General features: G+C 43.1%; 1 protein-coding gene across 1 annotated transcript in view; it reads right to left on the bottom strand.

The window, feature by feature from the left end:
* Positions 1-22,849, bottom strand: part of LOC146074120 (A disintegrin and metalloproteinase with thrombospondin motifs 2-like) — a 301,085-nt gene that overhangs the window by 113,913 nt on the left and 164,323 nt on the right. The window contains exon 6 of the mRNA XM_083181900.1: positions 1,217-1,373. Coding sequence (XP_083038026.1) covers positions 1,217-1,373 — 157 coding nt within the window. The remainder of the gene's footprint in view (positions 1-1,216; positions 1,374-22,849) is intronic.

Below are 22,849 nucleotides of genomic sequence, written 5' to 3'. Positions count from 1 at the left end.
GTATTTATTAAAAGTACAGTTTTTTAGAAGTCCATCTAGACACATCAGTTCACCAAACTGAATTTTTTAAACCATCTGTTATAATCAAGTGTAGCCTGACTCAGTCGCACAAGTGATGCATATAGTATTATTCAGTGTAACCTCTGGACTGTGCCTGTATCTGTTCTCCTTCTACTGAATATGAGTTTCCAAAGTTTGCCAACAGCCAAAAGCTCCCTTTTGGGCATATTTCCTAATTAATGAGTCCCAGACTCAATAATTATAATTGCTTTTCACCAATATTTGTGGCAATGAGAAATTAAGTACGAATGGGATGTACTATTGTATACAGGTTCTCTAATAGTTGCCTGTCCTGGTGATATTGCGAAGCTTCGGGGTTTTAAATCAAATTTATTAATGCTGTAGGCCCATTTGCACTGCATCCGCTCAATACTCCCAGCCGGCACTAAGGTCAACACACACACATACACACACACACACAAACAATGTCTCTGCAAAGCACTCTCAGTGGCTTGACTGTTTATTAACTACAGAGATGGGAAAATAAAATAACAGGACTTTTTCTTCTATCGTTCCTGCATCACGCAAAAACTACTGAATGAATTTGAATCACATGATCTCTATGTGACAACCGGGAGAGGAGAGAACGTTGGTGTTCCGACAGCCATGCAAGTAAATGCTAGTTATTTACAGATATCCAGGGGGATAGTTACTCCTAGAAACCTATGGTAGCCATATACAGTATAAGCAGTGAGCAAGTCATAGGATTGTATAAATGATAGAAAGAGACATGACAATCATATAATATAAAGTAGTATTGAACTACAATATTGAATTTTTCTATATATTATTTCAAAATGTTATATTTACTTATAAAATGAATTAGACATTGATTTACAAGTACAGTAGTTGCTATTGTTTGATATTTTAACATTAATTGGGGGTCCGCGTGCTCACGTATTGTCATTGACACAAAACACGAAAAACTTATGCCGACCTTTAATGTGTCAACCTTTTTTCAACATCAACCTTGTACATGTCAACCTAGATGTGAGCTATAACACACCAATTTCTGCTATATTTTTGATAGTGGCCTGCAAAACTGAACCTCTCTAACCTGATCAGTTTCAAGATATGGCTATAAAACATTAAAAATGATAAATGATGGTTAATGCACTGGTTGCATACTTTATGTAAATGTATATAGATACAGTACCTTGCATCCCAGTGGGACCAAACTCTTGCCTTGTAAGAAAGATTGCATGGTCATGGTACTCTGCATGTCCAGTATCTGGCTTCTGCTGTAGGTAAGCCCAGCGGCAGACATTTTCTAAACTTTGTGAAGGATTTCCAACTTCAATTAAACTGGAGGACTACAGAAGAATAACAATACATACATTATATAGTTTCAGATACCAAAGAGAAAAAAAAAACATTCTTTAGTATATAAAAATTATTACATGAAAACATTAATTATCTTTATTAAAACCTATTGTAATGTTGACTAGCTAAGGATTAATTGGGTTAAACAGAGGCTTAAATAAATTAAAAAAAGCTGAGCAAGGGTTACCAAGCTGGAGTAGATACCTTGGACGCAAATTATATCCTGTGATCATAAACCAACTGTCTCCTATCCAGTGGCGTAACTATAGCTCCGCAGCCCAGGGCAGCCGAGAGGGGAAGGGGGGGGGGGGGGGCAGGTACTAATTATCCGGGCCCAGGCTTGCTGGAGCGGCCTGGCAGGGACCCTGGTCCGACCTCCCTTCCCCCTTCGTCCCTCCGGGGCAGCACACACCTAAAGCATGTGCTGTGCCGACAGCAGGCTCAGCCAGGGGCGAATTTAGGGGTCAGGCCACCCCTAGGCACAACATTTTTGTGTCCCCCCCCCCCCCCTATTTTAATGTAATAATATATGCATATACATTGTTATTTATATATTTCATTAAAATTTAACTCTAGCCCACCTTAATATTTTTTTAAGCACTCTGGGCTGCTCACTGTACAGATGACCCGGAGGGAGGCACTTATTAGTACAGTGATTAGCAGTGTCTCCGTCAGTCTCTCTCACACTGTGACTGACTGAGTGCAGGGAGGATCTTCGCGCCGCTCAGCTGCTGGATACGCAGCCAATAGACTGTGTGTGTGTAGAGTAGCCAATGGGCGGGCGCCGGCAGCAGTGAGCCTGAGCCATTTCCGGATACACAGGGGGACCGTTGGACCCAGCCACTAAGCGGTGATGTAATGTGCATGGCAGAGTGGGTGGGCAGTGGCGGGTGACGAGCGGCGCTGCCGCCAACATATGATAATTCATGTCTGCGGCGGCGGCGCTCGTCACTCGCCGCTGCCCACCCGCTGTGCCATGCTGCTATCTAACAGAATATCAGCCTGCCTGCCGCCCTTAAATGGTGCCGCCCTGAGGCCGGTGCCTCACGGGCCTAGGCACAAATCCGGCCCTGGGCTCAGCATGAGTGTCTCATCTCACTGACAGTGTGAGAGCTCATGCTGAGCCTGCTGTCAGCACAGCACATGCTGTAGGCATGTGCTGCTGCTGCTGCTAAGGGGGGGCTAACAATAACACCCCCCTCGACGTTAAAGTGTGTTTTCACCCCCCCTAAACGTTTTGGGGCGTGGTCTAATTGCGGGAGGATGGTCACGCCTCCCACGATTAGGCCACACCCCAATTTTTTAACGGGCCCGGCATAACTCTCAGCTGCCTTGACACAGCCCCCGTGGTGGCGGGGAGGCACAGATAAAGTGTGGGCACTGGGGGGTCTGCGGGGCTATAGTTACCCGCTGCTATCTGCCAGTACCTGGCGGCCTCCACTAGCATCCTCTACATTCAGTAGTTATGCCACTGCTCCTATCTAGAGGTACTGTACTGTAAGTGAAATATCAAAACTGTAAAGGCATCTGAAGAAGTCCATCTTCTACATGCTGGAAGAAGGTCTCCACTGCCGGGGGCCTGGTGAGATGGCTGAATCTGGCCAGGCATTACATTACGGGCACTGGTGTCCAGTGCACACTAGCACTGAGCTCAACAAAAAAAACATGGGCTGCTGGGAGCTGAAGTTCATTTTGTGATTCTTTATTAAACTGGTTATGATTTCTCAATGGACATTTTCAAATCAGAATCACATTTTTTATTTGTCACATACAAAAATCATACATGGTACAATATGTAGTGAACTGTCCAACATTATGATAAAGTAGATTGGCTGAGGAAGAGTGTAGAGAGAATGTGTCGGGTAGGTCAGTCAGGAAGGAAGGAAAGAAAGCAAGTAAGTCCTGGTACTAGGAGGTCTGGTTGAGGATAAATTTGATTTGATATGTCCATATTTTGACTATGTTGGTCAATTGATCATGTCGGCATAAGGAATGTATGTTGTCTGTGTCAATATTTTGACTGTTGGTCAATGGGTGTCGGTATAATGACAGTCAATAAATTAACTACTATCCATGCAAACTGACCAGTGGGAGATGGTGCGCACAACCCTGGCTTCTACCACCAGACAGGCCGCAGATGCTAATGAAGCAGGTGAGTAGATACTGTAAGTAGCATACAACATGCGGCAGGAGCCAGGGGCTCATGGTGACTGGGAGAGACCATACAGGGAGTATGGGTGAAATAATGGTAGGAGAGTGCAGAAAACAGAGGGAAAGGTTATGGAAAGGAAAACCGGAAGCACATATAGCATCACAAGTGGCAGAAGGGGCACTAACAAAGTTTTAGAGATGCAAAACAGACCATAGATTGAAGAACAATAATGTAAAGGAGACACAGAGGCAGAGGGAAAACAGAAGTACAAAGGGGCAGGCAGAAGAAGGGGACAATTATATGCACACTAGGGCACTGAGAGGCAAAAGGGGTATAGAGATGCACAGAGATGCAGGTAGAAGGGGGTACAAATAAAAGCATTATGGGACACAGAGGCAGCGGGGCACCATCTGCCGGACATCAGCCATGTGTGTGTGTATGTATGTATGTTACATAGTTACATAGTAGGTAAGGCTGAAAAAAGACTTGCGTCCATCTAGTTCAACCTGGTATAGATATCCATTGCTGATTTGGTAGGTTCTGGTATTTTACAGACAAATTATATTTCTTATTTGTACCCATGGATGTTTTTCTCCAGTAAATGTTTGTCCAACTTTGCCTTGAACGCATTTAATGAGCCAGCCGTTACCACCTCTCTGGGAAGAGAGTTCCAGAGTTTGACTGTTCTGACCGTAAAGAAATTCTTTCTACTAGCTGAATGAAATCTTTTTTCTTCTAATCTATACTCATGCCCTCGTGTCCTAGATTCCTTTCTAGTAGAAAATAGGGTGTGTGACAGTTCCTTATATTGGCCCTTGATATACTTGTACATGTTGAGCATGTCCCCCCTTAAACGTCTCTTTTCTAATGTAAATAGTCCCAAATTGCTTAATCTCTCCCCGTAGCTTAAATTCTCCATTCCCCTAATAAGCTTTGTTGCTCGCCTTTGGACTTTTTCTAATTCCATGATGTCCTTTTTATAGTGCGGGGCCCAGAACTGTACTCCGTACTCTAGGTGAGGTCTCACCAATGCTTTATATAGTGGCATAATTACCCTTGAGTATGTATGTATGTATGTATGTATGTATGTATGTATGTATGTATGTATGTGTATTATACTTATTACACATGAAATAAATTTTACCTTACAGTGCCACAGAAAGCTGCAATGCTGCCACAGTGCAGAAAGCTTGAAACATTTAGCACAATTTATTGCCACAGCTTAGGTGCTTAAGAACCCTATTGCCCTCACAGTGGGCCTTATTCTAGTTCTCACTTTCTGACAAAATCCTTCTTAGATGGACAAAACCATGTGCACTGCAGGGGGGCAGATGTAAAATGTGCAGACAAAATTAGATTTGGGTGAGTTATTTAGTTTCTGTGCAGGGTAAATACTGACTGCTTTATTTTTACACTGCAATTTAGATCTCACTTTGAAGTAAAACCCCACCCAAATCTAATTCTCTCTTCACAAGTAACATCTGCCCCACCTGCAGTGCACATGTTTTGGCCATCTAAGAAGGATTTTGTCAGAAAGAGTGAACTAGAATAAGGCCCAGTGTGTTTAGAGCCTTATAATGCACCAGATGCACTAGCATGTCCAGCAAACCTTGTATGCTCCAGCCAGGGGGATTTTAACAGAGGAGGGGGCCTGTGTGCAGAATTTGGGTGGGTCCCCTCTTCTCCACAGTTCCATAGACTCTGACATTTTGCCATTGCCTACAGCGCATGCACAGGTCTCTGGAAACATTGCCCCTGCCATGTTCTAGACACTAATCTCAAAACTACGAATGCGCTGTGGCCATTTTAGTAGTGATCTTTGTTGCAGATGCAGTGTTTGTCATGGGACTCTGGAAAGGTGAGCATTAAAAACAGGTCACGAGTCTTTGGGGGTTATTCTTATTTCGGTCCTCCGTGCATTCGCACGGAGGTCCGATGTTGTATGTCTGCACAGGCGTGTTTCTGCACATGTGCAGACGTAGGGTGTGTGCACCCACAGTTCGGTTCACTGGGTGTATGGCGTGCAGGGGGGCGGAGAAGAGCAGGGAGCGCCGGGCTGCCCCATTACAAGCGTTTCATGGGCGCTCCCATGAAATGATGCGGTGATGCCCATATCCCTCCCAGTGTACACGCATATGGAAGTGCCTTGAAAGTCGCTATTATATGTGTGTACCTTACACATCTTTCGATGTGTAAGGTACACACATATAATAGCGACTTTCAAGGCACTTCCATATGCGTGTACACTGGGAGGGATATGGGCATCACCGCATCATTTCATGGGAGCGCCAGTTCATGGGATGGTTGGCGACCATCGAAAGATGTGGGAGGTTACCCGCAGCATACAAATGGATGTTTATGCTAAACATCCATTTGCAGCCTGTGCGGGTGAACCCACGTTACGAGGAGAGGGGGGGGGGGGGGGCGTGCGGCAGACATTTGCAGGGTGGGGTTTGGTGGATTTGCAAGGCTGCGGATTTGCAGCCTTGCGAATCAACCAGAATAACCCCCTGTGTGCACCACAGGCACTGCTCCATAGCCTCACACACTGTCCCACAACAGCACACCTGCTCTGTAGCCACACATGCTTCCAGCCTGCCACCATCTCAAAATGAATGAGAGGCATCCTTGTTCAATGTAATGCAAATGGCAGGTGTTCACGTTCTAAGGTGCCACCGCCACACATTCATCTGATGTCGGTATTGGTCGGAAAGTCGGTATTGGTGTTTGGGTGAAGATGGCAGCAGCAAGCTGAAGTTTTGCCTAGGGTGCCGATTCGTGTGAATACCAAGCCCAGTTGTGTTTTCGGAAGCGTAAAATGGAAATTCCCTGCAAAACGTTTTCATACCAGCAGGTGGCACTCATAGTACAATTATTACATTTCAGATGAATGGAAAATGTAGACCATATGATTATTATTGTTTATGCATAAACTGACCATATCCGCACAAAGCCTGTGGAATCTGTGCTTTACACAAATGTAACTTTCAATCATAAATAACCGATGCACAAAACTACCAAACAGTGCACCTTACAGAATCTACAGACTCTGCGATACAGTAGTAATATTGGTACTTATGTAGTATCTGGGCGCCCGATTTTAAAATCGAATCGCATCCGATGAGCGCAGCGAGCCCCGCAAGGGGCCGCGGATTACATAAAATGTTTTCTGCGTGCGCTCGCCAGGCTTCAGGCTCGGTGGCTCGCCACGCTATATAAAATCAACTCTATGCCCACTTGGATAGTGGGGAAATGAACAGGACCTTGTTAACATTGAATCCTATGCAAAATCGCATCGAATCGCATGCGATATCGCATGCAATTCGATGTGATTTTGCCGAAAATGGTGTCGAATCGCATCTGATTGTATGCCTTAAGGTTAGGCATACAATCACAAAATTGGGCGCCCAGATACTACATAAGTACCGTAATATTATAAGTTTATAAAGGGTGTTTGCTTTGTCTGCATTTGTGTAGGAGCAAAAGTTTAACAGGAGGCCAAGCATACATTTTTAATTTGCCCATCCAGATTATTGTGATGAGCTAATAAAGTTGGGCAGGAACATTCCCAGAGGTATTTCTTTTATCAAACAAAACGCTTTCAGTACACATTTTAATAAAAAGAAAGAAATGAAGCACGGGCAACACGCCTGTTCTAAATATGGGCAGTGGAATGAGTATCATAACTGTCCTAACGCAATGGGATCATTGGGTAGGCAAGCATTAAGTCTACAAGCATTAGGTCGACACCACTAGGTCAACATGCATTAAGGTCGACATGACTGAAGGTCAACATGGGTTAGGTCGACAGGGTCATTAGCTCGACCGGGTCATAATGTCAACATGGAGAAGTTCGACATGGTCATAAGGTCGACATGGAGTTTTTCAGTGTTTCTTTACCCCCAATGTCGACACAGTCGACGTGGACAGTGAAACGTAGCTCTGCGTCCCCTGGCATGGCTCGCTGCACTCGCCATGCTTCGGGTACGGTGCCTCGCTACACTTGGCACACTATTTTATACTCCCACCACGCCCTAGTGGATGGGAGGGCATGAAATACCGCCTGTCAGCACATGGCTCAAAAAACAGTGAAAAACTTGATGTCGACCTTATGACCCTGACGACTTTCCCCATGTCGACATTAATGCATGTCGACCTCGCACGCCAATTTCCCCACACGTATGCAAATGGATGTTTGACATAATATCTAATGATTTTGCAAGTGCTCGCAGATCTATGACACCTGGAGTCTTACATCTGTAAGCACCCTGTGCGGGAATGGGCGGGTGCTGACATCCGCTGACGTCAGCTGCTTGGTCCCCGCACCTGTGTCATGGGCGAATTTCCATTGGAATGCCCAGTGTTTTTACAGGAATGGCCATAAAGCGCTGGGAATTCTCATGGGCGCAAAGACTACCTGCCGCCCCACCCCCCTACATGCACTACTACAGTATGTGCTAACGGCCAGCGAATAATCACTTCACCATGCCCGCTGACACACAGAGGCTGCACATGTGCATACGCAGTCTCTAAAAAATTGCTCCTCTGTAGGAACAGGCATGAAAGCGATTCAACTAGAATCACCCCCTTACTTCATTATACTTGTGCTAATGAGTTGGCCAAATTGCCAGTTCTGGGGTCGCTATGAAAAGTGAATAGAAAATATTTAACAGTCCACCATGGTCATAAGCCAGTTAGTTTTTAACATTAACATTATGCAATGAGAAATTGTACTTCACGGGCTGCCTAATGGTAACAGATTCACTTTAAATAAAACAGTGTTGCTGCCATTTGAAAAATATAGTCTCCTAAGTACTGACTTAGCCTTGCACAAATGGAATGAGAGCAGTGCAGGGCACCGTCTGTTTCCATGACTACAGATAAAGATTTTAGTCTTTAATGACATGTTAAATTTCAGTAGCAAGGTGATTTCAGGCAGAAGCATATGTCAAGTAACAGAAGTTATTCTGCTAACTGGCATTATCCAGCATCATTATTTTAATTAGCAAACCTCATTAATGAGGTGCCTTACCTTTAAGAGAAAATAGGACTTGAAATTAAACTACATAGCTGGTTGCACAGTTTGGCAGATTTTCATTCTTGAGACCAGATTTATTTCCTGTATTTCTATATTTTTGCAGTGAAATTATAACAAAGATAATTGAATGAGGGAATTTAATGAAGCAATTGGTGAGGTATCACACACGAATATGCAATATTAGACACAATAATCAAAAATGTAGACAGAATATCAGACACACATGTGAGAAAACCCTATGATCCAGTAGCCTTCAGGCAGGGTTGGACTGGCCCTTGTGGTACAGGGGAAATCCCCAATGGGCCCCACCACCTGGGGCCCTCCTCCTCTAATATACCTCCCAACTGTCCCGCTTACCGCGGGAACGTCCCGATATTCGGGGATGTTCCCACGTCCCGCCCGGGGCCGCCATTGTCCCGCGGTGGGGGGGGGGGACAGTTGGGAGTCCCCCCCAGCCTGCCAAGAATGGACGCTGTGCATCTATTCAGCGCCGACGAGCTGTGGAAAATGGGGGCGCGGCTGGAGGACGCGTCATCCCGTGAGGCCACGCCCCCTTTTCACAAGGGCGCGCCCTCTTTTCGGGACCGCGAGAGTCCCAACCTCCCAACTGCAGAAGTTGGGAGGTATGCTCTAAGGATAAGGTTGCAGACTGTGCATTTGAAGGACACTTTATACATACAGTATGTTACCTTATTCTGTACAGAACTATTGTGTATTTTCTATAATCTGGTTCATTGCATGCACTAACAGTATTTACTATATATATATATATATATATATATATATATATATATATATATATATATATATATATATATATATATATATATTTATATTTACCAAAGGGCCCAGACCATGCACTCACTAATTTTTGGCCAAACCTCTGTAGTGGCAGGCCTTACTCTCTTTGGAGACTGGCCTTCATGCCCCAGTCCCACACTGCCATCAGTATGCTTTACTATATAGACAGAGTAAAATTCCAAGGACCCTGTCTGACCATAGGTGTTGGATTTCAGGATGGTTAATTCTTGCCCTGAGATGGATGTGTAAGTGAGTCATTGGAATATTGAAGGTAGAACTGGGAAAACTAAATGGCGCAATACTAAATTCAACAGACCTTTGTCAAAAGAGTTAAGAAAAGCACAAGGAAAAGGAAGACCATCTGGATTGAAAAATAGGTTTAAAATACTGTGAAAAGCAAAAAAGATGGCCTTTAGGAAATAGTAACAGACCTAAAATAAAGACACAGAGGTAAACGAGTTTTCCAATAGTGCAAAGCATCCTTATGCTGGTACACACCAAAACGATTTGGGCACAATCCCATAGAACAGGAGGTGCAACCTACTACTTAATTAGAGACACACATTTTTAACAAGAAAAGCTAAGTATGGTGTAGGTGCACTGAAAGTCAAAATATTACTCATAAAATAACTTTTAATGATATTCAATAAAATTGGTGAAATATTAAAATATATGAAAGAAATAAAGAAAAGAAAAGTATAAGATTTAAAATACAAATGACCGCTGCTCCACTCTGTCCTGGGCTTTGCAGGGTTAAATTGTCCCTGTATGTTTCCAATGTGTCTTTTTATCACTCTCTCCCTGTATCTAGTATCAGGAAAAGTTACTTCTTCGTTCTCTTTAATGTTGCAAAATTCTGTGTGTATTGATATACTTAGCGTCAGATTTTATGTTACAGTGTTGGCATATGGCTAATAGTGTTTCTTCCCAATTGCCACCAGAACTGAGGATACTTTAATTATTTTCATTGATCAGTATATCCTTGCTTATACGGTATTTGCACTTCTGACTCTATTGTGTAGTGGGTTCAAATTTATTCTTAGTGTAAGTGTTTCATATTATTTAAGCAGTGATGATTATTATTTATTTTGACAGACAGACACCTTAAATTGACTGAGACCGGGCTCAGTCTGATAATCTGCAGACTGAGCTATATCTGGTAATGGTTGTTCACTATAGTACTAGACAACCTCATTTCCCAGCTCATACATTCATAAACCAAAGTTTAATTGCTGAGACTTGAGAATTGATATTGCGGCTTACAGTGTGTTACAAGCGGCTGTAGAATTTATCATGCCGCTGAAATGATCAAGCCTTAATATTGCGTCCGTGTGGACCTGGCTTAGATCGGCTATTCTGCGCCGCTATACTTATAGTGTCAGCGGCTGCTATTAGACAGGCTGCTGAATGTCTCAGCGGTCTCCCTATGCTGCGGGTGCAGAGCGGCTGTGAGTCGGCTGTTGTCAGCCGGAGAAGACACCCACGCCGCTGCTGGCTTAATACAACACATTACATTTAATTTCATTTGCTCAACACACTTTAGGAAACATTTAAGACTAGGAGCTGCAGTCAATACTAGCCAAAGACCGTTTCACCAAGGCTTCTTCAGGGCATGAGTAATATTTTGACTTTCAGTGCACCTACACCATACTTAGCTTTTCTTGTTAAAAATGAGGATCTGTAAAAGATCCATTCAACTGAATACAGATCGGATCAGATTAGGATCGGACCGGATGCAAATCATGTGCTTAACGATCTGCTGATGATTTGCATCCAATCCGATTCCAATCCAAATCGTTTTGGTGTGTACCCAGCATTAGAGAGGAATCCATAAAACTTAGAAAAGGGGAACTTGGGGGAAACCTCTCAAGGGGTGTGTAACACAATAAAAGTCAATAAACAGAAAAAGTTATAATCCTTATGATGTTTGTGAAGTGTCCTTTATTGAAAAGAAAAAAGGACACTTCACAAACATCATCAGGATTGTAACTTTTTCTGGGATTCTGGGAGCTAGGCCATGCCCATTTTTGAATGGTTGCGGCTCTTTGTCTTAACAGGAAAAAAATTGGGGCTCTTTGTCTCAGATGGGTTGGCCACCCCTGCCATAGAGTATGTCTAAAGCACTTCCGAACCTGTTCTTTCAAAGTTGGAGACAAAGTATCAATAAAAATCTCCCAAATAGCAAAACATTTAGAGAGATATTTTTGTAGAGAGGCCTCAAGCCATTCCATCCTAAAAATGTGAAACAATTTGTTTGGGAAGAGAGAGAATGAGGGGGCAGTAGGATGTAGCCAAAATTAAAGAATACATTTTTTAGCAGCTGCAGACACAAGAATTAAACGTTTGCGGACCCCCAGGGGCAAACGAGTACAGTACCTTCTGGCAGAATGCCAAACATCGCCCACTCAGGAGTCAAAGGCAGTGTTAAGACCAGTTGTTGTGTGGTAAATCTCCAGACTTGGGCCCAAAAAACCCCATATCATTCACAAAGTGGTATAATTCTGCCCTTTGTGAGCCACATCTAAGGCATACATTAAATAATACTTTTTGCTCAGTATTCATTGCATAAATAAGTTGTAAGTACAATCATGAAAAAACAGGTAGATACATTTACAGAGGAGGTGGTCACATTAGAATCCTCGAAACGGAAAGTGGATAAATAAATGGTGCCAGATGAAATACATTCAAGGATATTAAAAGTGCTTAGATGCTGGTAACACCATTAAAAGATTTAACCAGTCACTAACTACAGGAGTAATTTCAGAACACTGTAAAATACAAGCAACTACAGACTAGTAAACCTTACAACAGTAGCATGAAAGGTTACACTAGTAAAAGACTTGTGGAGCATCCCAAATAAAGCAATTTACAGAATCCCCAACCAGCAGATTTACTGGAGAGACCATGCATACAAATCTTATTGAGTTTTTTGACTGGAAAAACAATAGATGAAGGAGGTGCTATTGATGTAGCAAACCCAGACTTTAGTAAGGCTTTTGACACAGACTACTATACTACATAACCTTCAAAGCATGGGATTAAGATAAGTGGTTCCCAACCCTGGTCTTCAATTACCTCCAGCAGTGCCAGAGCCAGCGCTACTACTAGGCAGCTGCCTAGGGTGCCAGCCACTGGAGGGCGGGGGTAATCCTCTGGTTGTCTTCGTGTGGTGTGTACCCCGGCAGGAGCAGTCAGTGCAGCAGCCAGCGCCCCCAAGTTGCGGGCCGGGGGATCAGGCCATGAGTGTCCGGTCAGAGCTGGCGTCTCTCTCCTCAGTCCTCACATAGATGCAGGGCATCTCCGGCCGCCAATCACAGGCCGAGACCCGCCCCTTTCCTGCCCCTGCCTTCGAATGACAGCCCGGAGCAGCGCAGGCCCCGGGAAAAAGCAGCCAGCAGTGGGACCCGCGGGGAGAAGGAGCCAGCCAGAAGTGGGACCCGCGGGGAGAAGGAGCCAGCCAGCAGTGGGACCCGCGGGGAGAAGGAGCCAGCCAGCAGTCGGACCCACATGGAGAAGGAGCCAGCCAGCAACAGAAGCCACGGGGAGAAGGTGTTAGCAGCGGGACTCACCAGGAGAAGGTGTCAGCAGCGGTGTGCAGTAACACCTCCCTTCACTGTCCCGGCCTGAGGTAAAATGCTATCCTTTGTACATAGAGGTCTCGGAGACACTCGCAAAAGACTTTGCAACAAATTCAAAAGAGAGCTTAAACATAAAAAAGCCGTTGTTTATTAATTTTTATTTTATTGGTATTGCATACTTATTTTATCTTTCTCCTTTCACTTTAAAACCTTTTTCTCTTTTTTATTTTTATTTTTATTATTTTTATTATATATATTTTTTTCTTTATTAATTTTTTTTTTCTTTATTATTTTACCTATTCTATCCCAGTTTCTCCTAGCGCTTTGATTATATTTCATCCAATTATATGTAGTATGTATATGGGGACAGTGTACTGTGTGTGTGTGTGTGTGTGCTTAGTTCACTGTCACTGCATTCCTTCAAATGTACTGGGGTACCTGTGATTATATTCCCTCCCTAACTCACTGTGTCTATCTCCCACTTCTCTCTATTCCCTCCCTGCCACCCAGTGTCTATTTCCTCACTATCACCCCACCCTACTCTATCCTCTCTGTACCGGCCTGCGCCTTTCTATCTCCTCCCTACTTCTCTCTGTCCCCTTCCTACCTCCCTGCTTTTCTTAATCTCCTCCCTACCACCCTGTGCCTCTCTATGCCATCTTACTACCCCCCTGCATTATCTATGCCACCTAGTTACTGTAGGTGAGGTGCGGGGGGGGGGGGGGGTGATTGACAGATTTTGCCTAGGGCGCCAAGAAACCTTGCACCGGCCCTGAGCAGTGCACATTTTCCAAGTCTCATCACAGAATCACAAGTGAAATAATTAGCGCCACCTGTGGATCTTTTAAAATGTGTCAGAGAGCAATGAGTGCACCTGCAAGATAGCCTGGAAAACATGCACTGTTACTTGAGGACCCTGGTTGGGAACCACTGGATTATGGCCCTTATTGTGGTTCACTCGCAAAGGCAAATTCCTTCTCAAATGGACAAAACCATGGATGGGGGGGGGGGGGGGGGGGGAGAGATATATAACATCTGTAGAGAGTTATATGTTGGTGAATTATTTTGTTTCTGTGCAGGGAAAATACTGGCTGCTTTATTTTTACACTGCAATATAGATCTAACTTTGAAGAAAACCCCCACGCAAATATAATTCTCTTTGCACAAGTTACATCTGCCCCACCTGCAGTACATATGGTTTTGTCCATTTCAGAAGGAATTTACCTTACCTACTAAATGGGAGTTCTATTGAAGATGGGATGTTGCAAATAATAATCAAACAGATTCTACTTCTTATTTATTTAGCACATTCTAGAATATATATAATATATCAAATATGTTTGGTTTGGTTGCTATGGGTAACATCCACCTCTTAAAATGCCCCCGCTTCTCACTATTTACAGTATATGGAACTGTAAAAACTCCAATACATCTGAAAGCACAACATCATAATAAATAGAAACCATGTTGATCATTCGTTTTTTTTCATCATTTTACCTTTGCTCATAAATTTCTATCCAAGTTCCCCCTTTGGGAGACTACTTATAGCACCCATTCATTATCACTGTCAATGTGGATTTAAAAATAAAACAAAGAGGGTCTCATTCAAAGCCACATACAAAGCTAATGCTCACATATTTGCATTAAAAAAATCTTAAAAACTCTGACTCCATATGTGTTACACCGACTGCACAAACAAAGATGCTTTTGCGATTAAGAAATATAGGGCCTTATTCTAGTTCACTCTTTCTGACAAAATCCTTCCTAGATGGACAAAACCATGTGCACTGCAGGGGGGGCTGATGTAAAATGTGCAGAGAGAATTAGATTTGGGCGATTTATTTTCTTTCTGTGCAGGGTAAATACTGGCTGCTTTATTTTTACACTGCAATATAGATCTCACTTTGAAGTAAAACCCCACCCAAATCTAATTCTCTCTGCACAAGTTACATCTGCCCAGGGGCGTAACTACCATAGGTGCAGGGGGTGCAGCTGCTATGGGGCCCAGAGCTGAAGGGGGCCCATCTTTGCTGTCAAACTAATATGTTTTGCATACATTTATCACCATCAGTTGCTAAATAGGGGGCCCTTACAAACTTTTGCTATGGGGCCTACGAATATCTAGTTACGCCTCTGCATCTGCCCCACCTGCAGTGCACATGGTTTTGTCCATCTAAGAAGGATTTTGTCAGAAAGAGTGAACTAGAATAAGGCCCATAGTATCAGAAAAGTGATGGACATTCCTGGGCAGTGACTAGCAATGCGCACAACAATAGTTTATTTGGAGTGTTATAAGTAAGCCCTGGATATACTGTGTATATCTAATAAACTCAGTATAATATCTTTTTTCAATCCATGTTTTAGGATTTTATAGCTTTTAAAAATGTTAATTTATTTAAGCATTGTATGATGATGATAAAAAAAAAATTCAGCATACTGTATCATATATATCTTTGAAACAATGGAGCTAGGGACCTGATTCTAGTTGACTCGCTAAGCAGCAAAAATTTGCTGCTTAGTGAGCCAGCTAATGCCGCCCGTCCCCGACGCCATCTAAAAATGTTTTGCGAGTGGATGTTTTGCATGAACATTCATTTGCAGGTGAGCGTATGGGGGTCAAATCATTCAATGACTGACCTATATTTTTGGCATCCAGTTCAAGAACAGCGCATGGGGACGGTTAGCATTTTTTAGGGGGAAGCATCCACCAGAAAAAGCTGGGCTTCCTCATGAGAATGCCCCCTGCCCGCCTCCATACCTTTAAATACCCTCAACAGTGCACATTTTTGCAAGTCTCCTCACAGAGTCAAAAGTGAAATAATTAGCTCCACCTGTGGATCTTTTAAAATGTGTCAGATTACATCTGCCAGGCTGGAAAACATGCACTGTTGGGGGTACTTGAGGACCATGGTTGGGAACCTCTGGATTATGGCCCTTATTCTGGTTTATGGCCCTTATTCTGGTTTACTCGCAAAGAGTACACCTTTACACACAGATTAGCTCATTTTAGGTCATGTACTGTAGTTATTAAGTATCGTATTCCCTAGTTTATAAAACAAAGGAAATTTACATATTCAATATATGTATTCAATGTCGCCGGCGAGGGGGTTTTTGCGGTGACGTCTAACCCCCTTGCCGACCGCTCGCCCTATTCTATGTTCCGGGTGAATCCTTGCTGTCAGAGGAGGTGTCAGAGGACGACGAAGATACCCTCGAAAAGTGAGGGTCGCCGCTAATGCAGTGAGCACGCTGCATATAGCGGCAACCCTTGTCTTATTGACAGCCACACTCGCCGTTTCCACCTCGCTGAAAACGCCCAAGAAGGTGGAAACGGCAAGTGCAGGAGGGTCAGTTAAATACAAGCAATAGGCCAGTGATGGCTAACCTTGACTTGCAGATGTTGTTGAACTACACATCCCAGCATTCCTTGCTACAGTTTTACTATTTGGCCATGCTAAAACTGATGCAGAGCATGCTGGGATGCATAGTTCAACAACAGCTGGAGTGTCAAGGTTAGCCATCACTGCAATAGGCACTGCTCACCATGTGGCATTGAATTTACCTCATTGATTGTAGAATAAGTTACAACCTCAGAATCCTGTGCTTAGTCCATGGCTGCATTCACAGATGCAGTCACAGATATACTGTAGAAGACCATACACATACAGGGAAACTGAACCTGCCATAGGGTGCAAGTTTCTATAATGCAACTGATTGTGGCGTCTAAGGACGCACCAATCTGTTCAAAGACTAAAGGTGGGTGTATCAGTCCTTACACAAGGGAAGGAGTTTACAGTGGCATGTTCATACAGTTGCAGATGAGTGACTACCATTAGATGTTGCTGTGTACACTTCTGCATTCCTCTCTGAATCACACCCATGGCATTATACATTTATTTAACAATACAAAAAGGTATTAAGAGATTTCTGATTTTTCTGTTCTAATATTTCTTTTCTTTGTACATTCTCACAGTAATCTTTGCACTGGAATCATTCTATCTACTCATGATAGTGATTTATAACTGCTTTTTGGACCCATAGTCCAAAAATATGTTATCTGCCTTCCAAAAACATTGAAAGAATTAATATAATGAACAAAGTGCATTCTAATAGTCAAACCCAAACAGAACTGTTTATTTGGAACATTTGTATTCTGGGAAAAGATTGGATAAATAACTTATCCGTTTGCATGAAATGTTGTTAAGTAGAGAAAAAGATATTGTTCTCAGAATAATCTTACTTTGGAGCACAAGTAGGTAATGTGGTTTTGCTGAAAGGGACTTCCAGTAATATGTGGCATCCCAAGATTTAAAGTGGTCTTCAAGCAAAATATTCCTAATGCTTGTCAAAGAAGCTCAAAAAGGTAAAGACATAAAGGCTAACAAAAAAGCTTTTAGGTATCTCACAGAAGAGGAGCTACACAGAATCTATTGTCAGCTATTAGTTGTAAAAAAGGAAAAAAATACCTCGGCTAGGTAAGAAGGGAGGACAAGGCTGAAGGCCAGATGATCTAACACGAAAATGCGGTAAAAAAAACATTATCGGTAGAGATGTGCAGGCTCGGATTTCCCAGATCCGAGCCCGCACGAACGGTGTGAATCCAAACCCAGATCCGAGCGGTGCTCATCGCTTTCCGCCTGACTCGGATTGAGTTCAACTGAGTAGGGAAAGGAAAGTTAGACTCTGTGTGCGGAGTTTTGTTAGGTTAGAACTTAGGAGCTGTCTTTCTTTTGCTGCTGGGGTGACTGCCAGTGCCTACTAGTGCCACTGTCTGCTCTGCTCTCTGGTGTGTGATCTGCACTGCCAGTGGCTACCAGCCTCCTGCTGCATCTACTGCCACATATATATAATACCTCCCTGCTGTATTTACTGCCGTATATAACTAAAGTAAACCATATATACTCTCTGCTGGTGCATCTACTGTACTGCCATATAAATACTAATAATACCAGTGCACTGGTGGGATGCGGTCATCTATTAGAATGAACTTAGGTCTACAGTCATTAGGTTGACCCCACTAGGTCGACTGGCAGGAAGGTCGACCTGACTTAAGGTCGACATGGGCCAAGGTCGACATGACTTAAGGTCGAATTTGCATAAAGGTCGACATGAGGAAGGTCGACTGGTCATAAGGTCGACATGGGTTTTTCACTGTTTTTTGAGTCGACATGTGCCGACAGGCGGTATTTCATGCCCTACCATCCACTAGGGCATGGTGGGAGAATAAAATAGTGTGCCGAGCGCAGCGAGGCACCGTGCCCGAAGCATTGCGAGCGAAGCGAGCGATGCGAGGGTCCGATTCTCATTGCCAACTGTGTCCATGTCGACTGTGTCGACATTCGGATCAAAAAACAGTGAAAAACCCATGTCGACCTTATGACCAGTCGACCTTCCTCATGTCGACCTTTATGCAAATTCGACCTTAAGTCATGTCGACCTTGGCCCATGTCGACCTTAACTCAGGTCGACCTTCCTGCCAGTCGACCTAGTGGGGTCGACCTAATGACTGTAGACCTAAATGCAGTCTGACGAATGATCCCATTCCGTACTGGTACATCTACTGCCGTATATATAATAATAATACCTCTCTGCTGGTGCATCTACTGTCCTGCCATATATATATATAAGTCTCCTGGTGCATCTACTGCCATGTATACATATAATAATAATACCAGTCTACTGATGCATCTACTGCCGTATATATAATATCTCTCTGCTGGTGCATCTACTGCCGTATACATATATATATATATATATATATATATATATATATAATACCTCTCTGCTGGTGCATCTACTGCCGTATATATAATACCTTTCTGCTGGTGCATCTACTGCCGTATATATAATATCTCTATGCTGGTGCAACTACTGCCATATATATATATAAAATACCTCTCTGCTGGTGCATCTACTGCCGTATATATAATATCTCTCTTCTGGTGCATCTACTGCTGTATATATAATACCTCTAAGCTGGTGCATCTACTGTACGGCTGTATAAATAATACCAGTCTACTGGTGCATCTGCTGCCGTATATATACTTGCACTCCATTGGTGCTGTCCTGTGGTGTAATATATTGCATAACTCTGAGATGCACAGATTTGTGGAAATCAAATAGCGCAATTAATTGAGAGGGTGCTGCCTACTACAACATAAAGGAGGTACACCACCTCCTGATAGCACTAGGAAAAACAAAATTTGTTGTAGCCAGGCGCAACTCTCTCAAAAAGACTTCATGTATAGGAAGTGGGTACAAAAAAGCCTAGCAATCATTGTGTGTTCATACCCAGCTTGAAAAAGGAGACCTGTATGTCTCCGAAACGCGTTGCTGACAACTTCAAAGGACACACTTTGACTTATCCCAACAGTGCAATATCCCATCTGCTGCACTGATACCTGGACACTTGAACACTTTATTTGGACCGCACCTTTTTGCACAGTGCACTTTATTTGGGGACTCATCAAGAACCAAGCCTCCTGCGGTGGTGCCGCAGAAACTTCATTTGAAGTATAGCCCACCGCAGCACCGGTTTATGGTGAGACGATTCTATGCATTTATCCCTGAATATATGAAAATTTGCGATCCTATTGATGTCCAAAAGTATATTTCGTTTGTATATTTTTACATCAATAAACCCTTGCACATTATATGGTGTTATACATGAAGTCTTTTTGAGAGAGTTGCTCCTGGCTACAACAAATTTTGTTTTTCATATTGCATAACTCCACAAAAATAATGGAGATCTAAAATATGAAGAATCAAATAGGGAAAGATGAAGGGCCGCTTCCTCCTACTTCTGAATCTGCTGCAACTGCAAATAGTAATGATGACAGATGATGATATGCCATCAACATCGTCTGCTAAGGCCGATGTCCAGTGTCAAATCCAAAAAGCAAAAGTTCATTAAAAGGAGGACCCCAAAAAAATTAAAATCCTTGGAGGAGAAACGTAAAATTGCCAATGTGCCATTTTAGACACGGCGTGGCAAGGAACGGTTAAGGCTCTGGCCTGTATTCATGACTGGTGGTTCAACTTCACATTACCATGCAAGCCCTCCTACTCCCGCCTTTAGAAATTTTAAGAGATTTCAGCTGTCATCAAAAGCACAGCAAACATCTCTGCCTACTAAAAAAGACATGTTACCACAAACCCCCAAGGAGAGTCCAAGGGTGTTGGTGGTTGCGATGCCTGACCTTCCCATCACTGTACGGGATGAGGTGGCTCCTTCCATCATTTTCAGCACTCCCTCTGCATATGCTGGAAGGATCACCCACAGTGCAGTTCCTAATTTTGATAATGAAGGTGTCAATGTTGTAGACAGAGAGGAGGATATTGATGTAGCTGGCGCTGAGGAGGAATTTGACGAGGAGGATCCTAACGTGGTTTGCTTAAATGAGGCACCAGGGGGGAAACAGTAGTGGTCCATGGTATGAAAAAGTCCATCGTCATGCCTGAGCAGAGGACCACTAAATCTACCTCTTCGGTCTTGAATTTTTTTAATCCAAATCCGGACAACAAATGTACTGCCATATGTAACTTATGTAAAGCTCCAATAAGCAGGGGTAAGGATCTTGCCCACCTAGGGACATCCTCCCTTATACGTCACCTGAAGACCCTTCATAAATCAGTGTTTAGTTCAGGAACTGTGGCTAGGACTGTCAGCAGTCCAGAGACACCTAAATCCCTTGGTGCTCCTGTTGGAGCCAAGTGCCTGAAAAAGCACACCAGCAACTCCCTCCATATCAATTTCCTCCTCGATCCGGATCAGGGGGAGTCCTGCAGGCAATGTCACCAGCATGACTGACTCCCCTTCTATTCGGGATTCCTCTGGAGGATCCTGCAGCGCTACGACTACTACTGCCGCTGTTGCTGCTGGGAGTCAGTCATCATCCCAGAGGGGAAGTCATAAGACCGCTACATCTTTCACTAAGCAATTGACCGTCCAACAGTCGTTTGCCATGAGGATGAAGTACGACAGCAGTTATCCCATGACAAAGCAGATAACTGCGGCCTTGACAGCTATGTTGGTGTTAGACTGCATCCGGTGTCAGCCATCAGTGGAGTGAGATTTATACGGTTGATGGAGGTATTGTGTCCCCGTACCAAATCCCATGTAGATTCCACTTCATATACACGGGATGTACAGAGACGTCAGAAAAAGTGTCCTCAGTGCCCTGAAAAATGCGGCTGTACCCTCTGTCCATCAATAATCTTCACAACGAACCAGGTGGCCACCTGTTTATTTACAATTGTGCACGCATGGAAGGACAATTGAGGTGGTAATTATATCACAAAAAACTTTCTCACTCAAATTAATTCCTGCTTTCATGTGCAGGGTGCTGTTGCTATAAATACTAACAGGAACATCTTTTTGCTCTGCATTAATACTAACAATTGAATCTAACAAATACTAACACCGTGAGGGATAATCCCATCTTTCATCATTGAAATTGAGCCTTGCTTTGTTTTATATTAGTTGTGGTATTATTGATTTATCCATTTTCTATTATTTGGTGTACTGTTGTTTTATCCATTTTTATGATTTTGAATTATATTTATTATTTTCAATGCTATAATGAAGTATAGTGAATGATGATAGATTAGGTCTTCTAGTGGAAAGGTCTGTGTGTGACCAAACTGCAGCACAATTAAAACGGGTTTAGGAGTCCAATTATCTAATTTTATATGTAACATTTTATTAAATCATTTTTTTATAAAGTATTGAGATTTACAATTTTATAAAGAATAAAATACACATTTTTTTCATCATAGCGCAGTGTTCTGTTCTTTTCTGTTGGTCCCCTCAAACATTGTGGTTAAGTATCCACATTTCTTCACTGCTGCTTTGATTGAAATTAGGTGACCACAAATCCCAGGTGGTCCCTTGAGCGCGCCACCATTATTTCATTCTGTCCACTTAACTACAGACATGTGGACAAGAGGATCAGGGCAAACTAAGGACTATATGACTATGACAGCCCACTGGGTAGATACATCGCCTTCCGCAGCAGCAGCTGCATCTCCTGCACAATGACAAAATTATAGAATAATGACCGCGCTCCAGACACTGCAGCCCTAGATACACCCCAAGACTCCTAAAATCTTGAACAAAATATAGCAAACACAATGGGCAATCTTAGGCGCTGTATCTTCCTTTCTTTTCTTTTCGCAGTATATTCAATCCCTGCGTCTTGATGTTCAAATTAGGACACTGTCAACTGACCTGTAATCAGTGCCCTATGTGCACATCAAGGTTTCTTTTGCTTTTGCACGATATCAGCTGGGCATCAATTCTACACACCCACACTCTGATTACTAATAGGATAGAACTCACCGAGGGTCAGAGCCCTATGTTCATCAAAAGGTTTCTTTTGGAATAGGTTCCGTGTACCCCAGGAATCACCGATGTCCACTCCAGTTGGTAAGGTAATACACTTTATTCCATATACCAACACTCCAATAAAAATACGATTAAAAGTCCAAACAGGGGGATACACCTGGCTCTTTGCAAGTTTAGATGGGTAGCTCTCCAATCCGGATAGAAAGTTTCCCACAGCCGAAGATGACAAACAGCAAAAACACTCCAGGTGATCCACCTCTTCCCACCAACGCGTTTCAGGCTATTACTAGCCCTTTTTCAAGGTGTGGAGGTAACTGGTCAGTGACAGGTTTTTATACCTGTCCACCACCAGGCAATACATAAAACATGGCAATTTAATCCAATAGTTCCAAATGCAATTAAGACAAATATACATTATATCAGGCACAAATTAATATTCACATTTCATATATATACACCGCTAATGTTAATACATACTGTTTCAACCTATCTAAATAGATACTATGCACTTATGATCAGTGCAGGTTGGCAGTTCCGTTTTCCTTGTTTTT

The sequence above is a fragment of the Crinia signifera genome, chromosome 4 (assembly GCF_055691185.1).
Source record: "Crinia signifera chromosome 4, ASM5569118v1, whole genome shotgun sequence".
NCBI classification, from domain to species: Eukaryota; Metazoa; Chordata; class Amphibia; order Anura; family Myobatrachidae; genus Crinia; species Crinia signifera.
The sequence above is the reverse complement of the archived record's forward strand: the minus strand, read 5'-3'. Positions and strand labels throughout refer to the sequence as shown.